Source organism: Chamaea fasciata, unplaced genomic scaffold, assembly GCF_029207755.1.
Source record: "Chamaea fasciata isolate MVZ Bird 193981 ecotype frontalis unplaced genomic scaffold, bChaFas1.0.hap1 SCAF_1, whole genome shotgun sequence".
In the NCBI taxonomy this organism is placed as follows: Eukaryota; Metazoa; Chordata; class Aves; order Passeriformes; family Sylviidae; genus Chamaea; species Chamaea fasciata.
This window is the reverse complement of record NW_027094086.1, coordinates 121,600,047-121,612,088: the sequence shown is the minus strand read 5'-3', so window position 1 is coordinate 121,612,088 and position 12,042 is coordinate 121,600,047. Positions and strand designations below refer to the sequence as shown.

Here is a 12,042-nt window from a genome sequence, read left to right as displayed (position 1 = left end):
TGAGTGCTTGGGGACGTCAACTGAATCAAGCCTGCTTATTTCATGGCTGCAGGATGCTTCTAGCAGGGTATTACATCAGTGTAATGTAGGCTATGGACAACTTCAAAGTGTTCATGTCTAATAAGACTTCCAGGATGATAAAGATTTCGACTCTCTCTGCATCTGGGATCTTAGTGCTGTGGAGGCATTTTTTGCACCTTCCTGTTGTGCTGTCCTGGTTTAGGAATGGCACTCCCCAGTTTAGTGCTCCCACTGAGACTAAACGAGGTGCCACTTGGTCCCCACCCCCTTCTCCTCCTCCACCTCCTTTGGGTAGCTGGAGAGAATTGGAGGCACAAAAGGTAAAGATCACAGGTTGAGACAAAAACAATTTACTGAAAACAGCAATGAAATAAGAAAACAGTAACAGCAACAATAAAAATGACATAGGGTACAAGTAAAGAATGATTCACAGGGAAACCCCTCGACAACTGACAGTACCCAACCAATCCCTCCTCCACAATATCCCAGCCTGGAAGAGAATCCCTTCCCCTGCCCCCATCAAAGATGTGAGGTGGTATAGAATAACCACTGGGTCCTGGCTATTGCAAAAACTAACCCTGTCCTGGCTGGAACCAGGACATGTGTCCCGAGAAGGTAGTCCATGACCTACAAGTGGAAGAGATGGTTATGAGTCCCTGCTGAACAAATACTTATTGGTCTTCAGAATGTGAAGCAAAACCCAATGGTTAAAACCACTTATGTTACGCAGATGAAGGGGGGCTTCAGTTTTGGAGCAAGAGTTGACTTCAGTATGTTCAAGTGGGACAAACATCCAAGAGAAAGGGATGGTTTTGATTGTTGGATCCTGCTCTCTTTCACCACTTGCCCTCTGCCTGTGTTCACACAGAGCATGTTGCTGCCTTCCACATGGATGAGCACCCCAGAGGAGAAACTCTGAAGACAAGACCATTAGCTCTTGCACAAATATGGTCTGTATTCAAACTGTCAATTTCACTGAAGAATCACATTGTCCTGTTTCAAATAACCACCAAGTACAAATACTACATTTTAACATGTCCCCTCCTCCTGTCACAGTTCTTTAATTCAAAGAGTTGCAGAGAACATGAAAAAAAAATATTTAATTTGGTTTCCAGAGGATAAAAAATTTCTGAGAGGGCTAAGGTATAACTAAATTAATTGTGTATGTTTGGCTCTGGGAGTAAAGAATGCACTTGAAACACAAAAGTTTAAACAAGTTTTTTCATAATTAAGAAAAAAACTATGAATCCTTTACTTTTAGTTCTGGTTTCCTCACTTACGCTGACTTTCCACTACAAATCTTTCTGCTAAACACTTGTAAGAAAACATCCAGGTCAATTGAATAATTAATTGATCACAGCTTCTAAAACCTGGTTAGGAAAATGTTGACAGTCTCCAATTACTGGTCATTTTCACTTCTCAATACAAATCTAATTTTCAGGCAATACTTTGGAAGCTGTTAGACAAAAGGGCAAAGGCAAGTCACCCTATTTGCAAAGCACAATTTTGATTTTCATTTTGTGCAGGCACACATCCTGCAAAACCCTTGCTGGTGCTAGACCTCTAATTCCTGTAGATCAAAACAGATACAATTACTAACATATGTGAAGGTGAAAATCAAAAGGTTGCATAGTTTAACTGGCTTTACCTTAATGAATGACAAACGAATGTACCTTATAGTAAAGCTTTACTACCATTCCTGGTTCAAAATTACTATAATTAAGCATGTTTATGTAATGTTTGAAATGAAATTTTTAAAAGTTTAATGGAAATGAAAGCAAATTAGTCACAACTGAGTGTGGATAAAGGAAGACACTGACAACATACTTTCTGTTTCAGTATATCCATTGGAAAATACTCCCTCTGCATAGGTTGTAAATGAGCATCCTAGCAATGACACAGAGGTGAATTAACACATCCCTAGGAAGACAAGATGGGATCTTTTATTTACATCATTTAGATTGTTTACAGCATGTTTTCTTTTGAAAACCCCCTTGCCAATTTTTTCCACACTTTTAGCAGTTTTGTCAACTAACTCAAGTGTAAATCAAGCCTCTCTCCCACAGAGCAGTATTTAAAGCAGGCACCACACCCTTCAATTCTATTAACAGGAGGTTTGCGGTGGTTTGGTTTTCTTTCACTGTTCCTCTCTTTCTGTAGCTGGTGAAAAAAACATAATTATTACTGACTTCACCTTTGATCAACCTGAAAACTTAAAACCATATGTCACTGCCCCAAAAGACAGCATCCCTTCCTTTGCTCCAGTCATATGGTCCCACTAAGGTGAAAAAATCATTCACTCCTTTAACACAAACTGTATTTGGCCTTCACTGGATGTCATTTTTATGGTGCTAACAAACTGGAGCAACCGCTGCTTTGATAACGCTCCTGCTCTCCTCTCAGCAGAGCACATGAACACTTTTGTTAACCGCTCATTTAATAATTTTATAATTTTAAATGTGTTTCATATTCTTTCAAATTTTAGAAGCTGGTTTACAGTCAATTAAAATCTGTGTGAATCAATACCCCAATAATAGTAATAATAATACAGGCTTTTATAAGTATTCCAGGTAATCTTATTAGCTGGCTACTTAGGAGCTTTGCATGTACATTGTCTACATCATAAATGGGAACAAACATTTTCAAAAAACTATTAAGTACAGCAACTAAGTAGAACTGAGAAGACATGAAATCCTTCCCCTCGCCCCTCCACCCCAAAAAAATCCAACAAAAAAGCAGAAAGCCAAATTTTTTGTGCAGTGAGGTCAGTGTTTCCCTCTAGGTCCTTCCTGTACCTCTGTAATGCACTCTTGGCTACACGGCTTGTACCCTTTCAGCGAGGCTTGCTCACAGACATCAGCATAAATCCTGTTTTTCTTGCATACAACTTTTCGGTTTGGCAAGATGTTAGGGAGATAAATCAGAGGCAAGAACTCCAAGCTCCATATAGGGGAAGGAGAAAAGGTGGCAACTGGTGGGGAACATAATATTTGCAAGAGAAACAGAAGGAGAAAAAAACGGGAAAAATCAATTTTAAATTAAAAGCAATAATCAGTACCAGTACAATGGGCTATACGGTTACACTTGCACAGCTTGAACACATGAATGGAATGATTGAATGGAATGATTGAATGAATTGCAGATTAATCAAAAAAGATTCACAGAATTAAAAAGGGGAAGCAATTCAAATAAAATACTCTAAAAGGCAGTTTAGTTTCTTCGGAGCAATATCCAGAACTGTGCTTTGGTTGTAAATGAGGGCAGTTATGGAAAGAAAGAAGAAGGTTGTTGCTTGCACTGAGTGACTAATAAGTATCCCTATTTCATTGCATGTCTACTTACAGTGATTAAAATTCAATCAAAATGTCATATGCCCTTGTCTGCTAAAACACATCTCATTTTACTTTCACATCTGGTATATGCTATGTGTATTATCTAAAAGGAGCAGAACGATAGCTGAAGAATGCTGTCCAATTGCAACATCATGGGATTAATTCCCAGAGTAATCATCAATCTTATTCTAAATAGTCACATAAAATGAGATCCAGCAGACTTTCTCCCTCCTCCATGCTCCCAGCACAGAACATCGAGGAAAATCCATTTCCCAGAGCTACTGAAAACAGTTCTTCAACTTGTAGATCTGAAAACGTTCCCAAGACTCCATTAATCTTACACATGTACCTGTGCATCAGGAGTATCCTTGAGCTCTTCTAGTCCTCTTATTTCTTGACTGGTGTTTTCTTCATTTTGATGAATTGCTAAAATAAGAAAGAGGAATATATTGGAAGCAGGCAGGTTTAAATCATAAAAAGCAGCAAAGTGGCATGGCCCACTGTAGATTAAATATGATGACCATTCAAGGAATGTTTAAACTTTAGCATTCTAGTTAACTCCTGAAGTGGTTTTGGACAGATCCTATAAGGTACACCTTATTGGGTTTGGAAAAAATGCTAAATACAGTATACCTAATTTTTCCCCAGGCAGTAAAATCCAGTACTAAATAGTTATAGTCATGCTACTGTTAGTCCTGATAAAACAATGACATTTAAGGAAACTCCACATTGTAACAAAAAATCATGATTTGTAAGCAATTAAAAAAAATAAGGTCTCCATCTTCTTCCATTCTATTGCAGAAGATCAGACCAGAGTAAATAAAATAAGCAGATTTATCCCTCACCTCAGACCTGGAAAATGCTTTGTAAGCAAAGCAATGTCAATCTTAACAAACATCATCACTAGACATGAAAGTCATCTCCAGAAATAAATGGTTGCAGGAGATGTTTTATTGAAAGCTCTTTGCTGCTGGCACAGTAGAAGAAACCAGCAACCTCACTCAATTAACATGACTTAAATCACTTAAAACTAGCAAGTATTACTAGACTTTAAAGTTTTGTATGAAACTTGTAATCCCGTGAAGGGTCAAAACCAGATGTAGCAGTTTATCCAGCCTAAGAAGCAAGGAACCTCTTATGAAAGAACACCTCAGACTTCAGCACTGCAAACAGCTTCATCTATAGGCAGTTTTATTATCTATAACCCAAGCTACCCTTCCATTTAGCACAGCCACTTGCTGTATTTTGGTGGGACTTTGAGCTCTCAGACTTCTGAAATGTGACATGGGGCAGGTTGGGAGAGTCACAACAAAACACATGCAAAGTGATTTTACTTTATACTGTACACATCAACTTAGAAGAACCACACTCAAATATCTTTGATCTTGAGTACATATTGAGTGATTTCCTGGTTTAGCCATGGCATTTGGACACCAGAAGTGTCCTTGAAGCGACAGGGCTGTCACATATATTTCCTGAAAAAACACCTCAAGGCTTTGATGGATGGGTGGGAAGGCTGAGTTGGAGTTCTTCCTCCTGTCCACCTCCTCTCTCCTTCACCCCAGCGTACCTGAGCTGCTCATCAGGCTGCACCTGAACAGCCACAGCCCCCAGCACAGTGTATTCAGACGAGGATCACCAGTCCTGTGTTGCCTTAAAACTATGTCTGCAAGCTGAGGCAGCCCAGAATTTGATTGGTGAGCAAAGGGAGCAGGAAAAGGGCTGGCAGGTAGCAGTACAACCTTCCCCAGACATCGTCACCATGCTATCCTCATCCCTCAGCTTGAATCTTCAGACATAACCAGGTAATCATGGTCAAGCTCGTACACCTAACGTGAGCCATGAGGTGCAGCTTGGTGTGTCATCATGGGTGCTCTGGGTCTGCTGCAGACAAAAAGCGGCCTAACGTTTAGGCAGCATCTAGCAACTTAAAAGAAAAGTAACTTTGGACTGTTCTTGACCTCTAAAATAAATTGTATGGATTTATTTTTTCTTACGGCAGGATTGCTGCTGATATTGCTATGCCATTTGCCATATAAGATATAATTTTGTTTCTTCCCCCACAGTTTTGCTATCAAAAAAAAAAAAGTAATAAAAATGTAATTATAAGAGGGGAAATAATTCATTCAGTCAATAGTTTATTCCATTACAGGATCTTTTAAAATCCATTATCAAAGGAAAACAGAGTTCTAACCTAAGTCTTCACCATGGGGTTTATAGGCATCACTTCACCAGCAAACCTCTGAAATTCAAGGTGAATACTGAAAACATGGGGTCAGACTATGGCTGTAACAGACAGCATGTATAATGGGCATTAAATCCCAGCATATTTAAAGCTAGGCAAAACCAAAACCCTTTTGGGATATTGTGGCATATCTCTGCCTCAGCCTGGAAAAGGAGAAACACAATGACCCAGTAACTAGAGGGATGGCCTGAGCAGCCACGTGTGACCCCTGCTTTTCCAGTGCAGGGCAGAGTTTCTAAAGGCAACTTCATCCAGCCAGGCTGGGAGCTCTGTGCAGTACCTTCCCGTGTAACCCATCTCCTAGCCTTCCTCCCCATGAGCTGCCTCATCCTCTTGCACAGTCCTACACATGCATGACCCTGTTCTACCCACTGCCACTGTGGGAGACACAGAGCATTCAGGACATCGATTTGTTGACCACTATGGAACAACCTGCCCGAGAAGAGAATGTTGCAGTGTTGGAAGGCATTAACAAATGCTAAAAATTGGTGGTTTGAGCAATTTCTCAAACTGTTAAGTCTGCATTAGCAGAACATTTCCCCAATTCTCCATTCAATTTTCTGATTTCTTCTAAAATCAATTTGCTGTAGGCACTCATGGGCAAAATATCCCCCCAGACTCTGGCTATTAATCATGGCATTTAAAGGAGTGGCACCTTGCTAGTAACAAGAACATGTGTCCAGGTTTAAGTGATTTACATTGATCCAGCCAGCTTTTCCACAGCCCTGAGCAGACGGGCTCTCCACAAACAGCTGTGCCAGAGGAAAAGGTCAGTGCCTGCCAAATGGCTTCTTGTCACAGGCCTCAATTACAAGTGTCCCCTTCCCTGCCCAGTGCCAGGGCAAACACCCCAGAGCATCTTCAACCAAAGTGAACAGGCAGACATCCAGGGAGCAGCACCTGGCTGGGTGGGCAGGTTAGAGAGCGGATGGTATCTGGCCAGGGAGACTGTGAAAAGCCGCAAACACCCAGAACTGAGGGCAGCAAGAGCTCTTCCCTGGCACAAAGGGAAACAGAAAGAGGGTGCATGTCCACAACCCCCAATGAATACAGCTATCCTTGAGTGTTGAATGATTTTAACATAAGCAATTTTAAAGATGATAAGAAAATTGTCTTGCTTTAAGTGTACTCTAAGTGAATGGCTTAAAAAAACAAAGATTTTTTTTATCAACAATTTCACAATTCAACTCTAAAAAACCCCGAATAAGTTTATCATCCAGACCCAGCTCTCCTTGGCTTCAATGTTGTTTAGACTGTGTAAGGAATGTAGAAAAGAAGCAGTAAATATTTTCTTAAAGGAACAAAAAAAAAAAACAAAACCACCAAGCAGACCTCACACTGACGTTCCTGCAGCTCTCTTGGGAGAGAAGAAGCATTTCTCCTCTTTTTCATGAAATTTCCATCACAAACATGATATTTTTGTCCTCCCTGCCTCTTATCCAAGCCCATAAGAACCAGACACAACTGAACCATTTAACTACACCCAGGGAGCAACATCCAAGGAATCGCAACATCCAAGGAATCATACCATCTCATACGTTTTTCCCATCACAAGAACACCGTCCCTTGAAGGCTGAAGTGGCCACACAGACAAGCAACAACCCCTAATTATATTTTCTTGGTTTTGTAGGAAAAGGTTTCTATGTGTTTTGTCTATAAAACAGAGAAAACCCACATATTTCTTAAAATATTCTGGTATATTTAGAAATTTATGTTACCGGGGCCATCACATGCATGTGAGAAATTGATTGCAGTATCTTTAGACACAGTCTGCCTCCTTACCCCGTAACAACTCATAGACATTCCTTGAATTTGCCCAGGCACTGGTCTCATGGGTTATTGTGCATGCAATACAAGTTCTGTCACAAAATATAAGAATTCAAGGATAATTTCCTTCTTACTGTTAGCTGGCTATTTATTGTTTGATAAAAAAATTTGACATTGCAAATTCAACCATAGGAAAAGCAAGCGGAAGCTTAGGGTGGGGTGGGAAAGTATTTCCCAGGCAAATGCTGATTCTGGAACTGTACAAACAAAAAAAGTTGTGAACTTTGGAGCTGAGCCAAATGTTTCCTTCTCCACTATCATAAATCCAGCTTTGCTCCCTGATACAAATATCCCAGCATGTTTTACAAAGCAGCTATAACAGGGAAGGGCAAAAGTAATTTACCTTCATCCATACGTATCTGTTTAATGTTATGTTTGGGTTCAGGCTTGAGACATGAGACAGGAAAAAATACAAACAAATGTAGAGTGACCAATTCCCCTTTCTACCTGCATTTCTCCTTTGGAGAAAAGGAGCATTAGCTGGCTAATGTGCAGTTCAAATATGTCCATTTGCAAATTGGTCTAGGGAATTCAGGATTTTGATGTTTTATGGTCACTTAAGGTTCACAAGGGCCATCATCTGATCTGAGCTGCTTGTGCCTCCACAGAGCAGAGCTGAGATTTTGTTAGTAGATTCCTCTGTAAACTAATGTTAGCACAGAGAACTCTTGCGGGGGACAGGTTTGTCCTTTAGTAACTCCATTTCAGATAAATCAGCAGAAAAAATTATGAAGAAAGAAGAAACCAAAATAAATCCTTTTGGACCTGCTCCTACAGCAGAATCAGCCATCACATGGGGGTGTGAAAGGAAAGGGAACGTAACCACTGCTCACACTGGAACCAACCAGCCATGCTCCCCCCCTTCTTCTACAGCTGTGCCACAGAGTTCAGCGGAGATTCAAGGCTTTGAAAGGGATTTGTCTTTCCAGCAGCAAGGAGCACAACACACACGCTAAAGGGCTCACCTTAGCTAGACAGGCTGGCATCCAGTGAGGGTAACAACAGACACCAGCAGCACTGCAGACCTTCCCTTGCCTATGGGAGAACCTGCCAAGGTTACCCACAGGGCAGTGCCTTCATGACACTCTCTTCTTTATGCCACAAACTTGAAGGTTAATTAATTACATTTGATGAGTAAGATTTTTAAAAGTCACCTAATATTACAAGCACATTATTTCATTTTAATGCTTAGCCTTGTTCAGTACAGCAGAATCATTTGTCCAACTGAAAGTGAGATGGACAGTTTAAAAAAATCCACTCATAAAGCAACTCCTGGAACCCACAGCGTTGTAATCTTCCCAGAGGCTTTGCTTTATTGTGCTTTCTTCCTTTTCTATAAATGAAATTTCTTCTTTCTACCCCTTCTGGCTGCAAAGATAACCTTTCAACACAAACCAAGGCACTATCGTCATTCTGCCGCTGCAGCCAGCCAGACTGGAACAATAACACCAGGAGAGGTGTGAACTTCCTCCGTTTGGCTTAATAGGGTGTTAACTGTGAAAGCTAATTATTTAAATGCTTAAGAAAGGACTGTCCTCACAGTTAACCATTTTGCTGCTGAACAACAGGCAAGGACATCTACCCATCTGTAAGCAGCTCGCTCTGGGTGGCACCCACATGGCCATTCCAGGAAGCCAGTTCCTGGATTTTTTTAAATGTCCTTCCCACTTTCAGCTGGGCAAATGATCCTGCTATACTAAACAAGACTAAGCATTAAAATGAAATAATGTGCTTGTAATATTAGATGACTTTTAAAAATCTTACTCATCAAATGTAATTAATTTACCTTCAAGTTTGTGGCATAAAGAAGAGTGTGTCATGAAGGCACTGCCCTGTGGGTAACCTTGGCAGATCCTTCCATAGGCAAGAGAAGGTCTGTAGTGCTGCTTCCCCATCACTGCCGGCTGTTCCACAGCCCCTCTACTGACTGTTCCCCCTCTGTGCTACCATAAGGCATTTGGGATTTGTGGACTGGCAAAGGATTACTACTAACCTGGCTGGGTTTGATGACCTGGCTGAGAACGGAGCACCCAGGCAACAGGCATGAGGACAGGACACTCCTCAAGGGCACGCTGCTGCCAGACTCCTTGTGCCACAGAACTCCAGCTGCAACCCTTGAGCTTGCTGTGAAATCCATCTTTGGGGCCAGGACCACCTGACTTTTGAGGACAAGAGCCCATAAACCACCTTCAGCAGATGTGCCTCTGCACTGCCCTAGACTGTCCCAGGCACGGCCTCAGTAGCAGCCGAGGCGGGAGATTCCAGCCGCACAAACACTGCCAGGCTCACCTGGAGCTGCACAGGCTGCATGGGGACATCCCTGTCCCCACAGCTGCTCCAGAGGTAGCTCTGCTTGCCACTCAAAGCTTGGTCACCCCTAAGGCTACATTGCTTATATACTCAGAGATGCTCCTTCATTTCAAATGTGGACATTGATTTGTTTAGTGTTGTTCTTTAACCTGTTAACATCCTAGAACATCAAACTAGTCTGCCCTTTGTACGATTTCAGTCTTTTCAGTACTCTGATCACAATTCATACATGAATCTCCTTTATCTAGCCAGTAAGTAAAAGGCACCTACACGCTCTCTACTGATAGGAGACACATTCCCACCTTGGAAGAGTTAAAGACAAACTTCTGAACACAAGAACTTCTTTTATTTGACAAGCCAAGACTTTCACTGGCTCTCCCCAGCTGGATGGTTATAGCTAGTTGTGGGAGATTTTTTGTCCCTGTCAAAGCAACAAGACCTCAGGAATCTGCAAGAATATTCCCAGGGGGGAGGCTCCAGAATTGCCAGCAGCCTGCACTATTTGATTTATTGTCAGCTGCTGAGAAGCTCACAACTTCTAGCTTTTTTTTTTTTTTTTGGTTGGTATTACTGTTTTTTTGTGGTTTTTTTTCCCAATGAAAGTTGCTGGTGTGAAGCTTTAAAAAACCCCACAAACCTCCATTTTTTTTTAATCACATAACTAAGCTAATTTCATTATTTTTGAAAACTTTACTGTTATTTTGAACAATGGAACTTGCAATATCCCTTGTTGTTCTTTGTGGAGGGTATACAGTGAGCTCTAGAGAGGCTGGTTACTATGGCAGCTCTGAGCTGTTTGACAGTGTTATAATGTTTGCTGATGCTTATTAATTTATCAGAGTGGAAAAAAATGAATAGCTCATACTGACACCACTGGGGAAACTAAAAGCCACATCCTCTAGGCTACATAGAGCACTAGTGCTGAGCAATGGAAAAGAAGACGAGCAGCCAGTAAATGCTTTGCAAACCTCGGATTTGGGGACCATTTTAGACCAGACCACATCCTCATGCATGTTCCTGCATTTTCCAAGTTCTGTTTCCAAACTAAAAGAGAAAACTAACAAGCACTGAGTATCTCTGAAATCCCCAAAAGCAGCTTGTAAGAGAGCAATAATCCCAAGAACAAAACCTTCCAACTGAGAATTCGTTCCTTATTTACCATGAAAGAGTAATCTTTTCTGAGAAATTACTGAAAAGAGAAAGCTTTTTAAGCTCATCCTTAACATGTTGCCTTTTATTAGCAATACAAAAATTGCCTTTGAGCTTTCTTATTCCTTCCCACTATTTCTGCATATACACATGCAAATTATCATACAGATTTCCCTTCACTGAGTACATTACATATCTCTGAAACAGTTGGCAGACCCCTGGGGGGGTGTTGCCCAGACAGCTGTGCAATCAGCTGAGTAAATCAGCTAATTAAAGAAACAAAGAAAATGCAAAAATTATTAGAGGCAGACTCCTGCTTACAGCATTGTTCAGCACCTCTGTATGTAAAAAGCACAGCAAGCACAAGATGGAATAAAGGCACTTGTAAATTGGTGAATGAACTATTGCACTAGTGACAATGATACCATTTACTCTCAAACCCTAATCTGGGATGCTATGATATTTATGCTTTGTAGTTTAAATAGATTTAACATAAATTACTCCAGCATTTTATTTCACAATTACAAAAGTGTGAAATGTAATGTTGGTCTCATAACTGACTTCTGCACGTAAAAAATGGTCATTAACTTCTGCTCGACCTTAGATGTAGAACTAATATTGAATTTGCACAGAGGGTATTCATTATTCTGATTAGTTTCCACACAGAAAAAGAAGTTCCCAAGGGTCCTAGTGCTACAAGTCATTTCTCAAATCTCAGATAGGAAACAGGACTCCAGAAAATTATGCAAGAGCATTTCCTCTCATTGCAGAGTTTATCAAAAGGAACAGATAACAGCAAGGGTAGGTATCTGCAATCTAAACAGAGCAAAGCCACTGTGGTAAGAAAGGAGGCTGGGAGATGCAGATTTGGTCTTGCTGATCACCACTAAGGCGCCATTCCTTCCCACTGCTTCTAAATGACCACAGGAAGGAAAAACTTTAGCTTATATGAGGCTCAGGTCTGCCTACATTATACAGCCATTATAAATTAAAAAACGAATGTACCAAGCAAAGCCACCAATATTTCCCAGCTCAGTCAGATAATGGTCATATCACATTATTGTACAACTATTTTTGTTAGGAACTTCTGTTTATTTTATTCATAAGAACCAAAATCTTTTATCTGGCTTTAAAGGTCCATATTTCATGCAAGGTATT

At 40.8% G+C, this 12,042-nt stretch overlaps 1 protein-coding gene across 1 annotated transcript in view; it reads right to left on the bottom strand.

Annotated features, from left to right (window-relative positions):
• Window positions 1–12,042, bottom strand: part of RAPGEF5 (Rap guanine nucleotide exchange factor 5) — a 160,088-nt gene that overhangs the window by 94,773 nt on the left and 53,273 nt on the right. Inside the window, exon 8 of the mRNA XM_066195927.1 lies at window positions 3,703–3,779. Coding sequence (XP_066052024.1) covers window positions 3,703–3,779 — 77 coding nt within the window. The remainder of the gene's footprint in view (window positions 1–3,702; window positions 3,780–12,042) is intronic.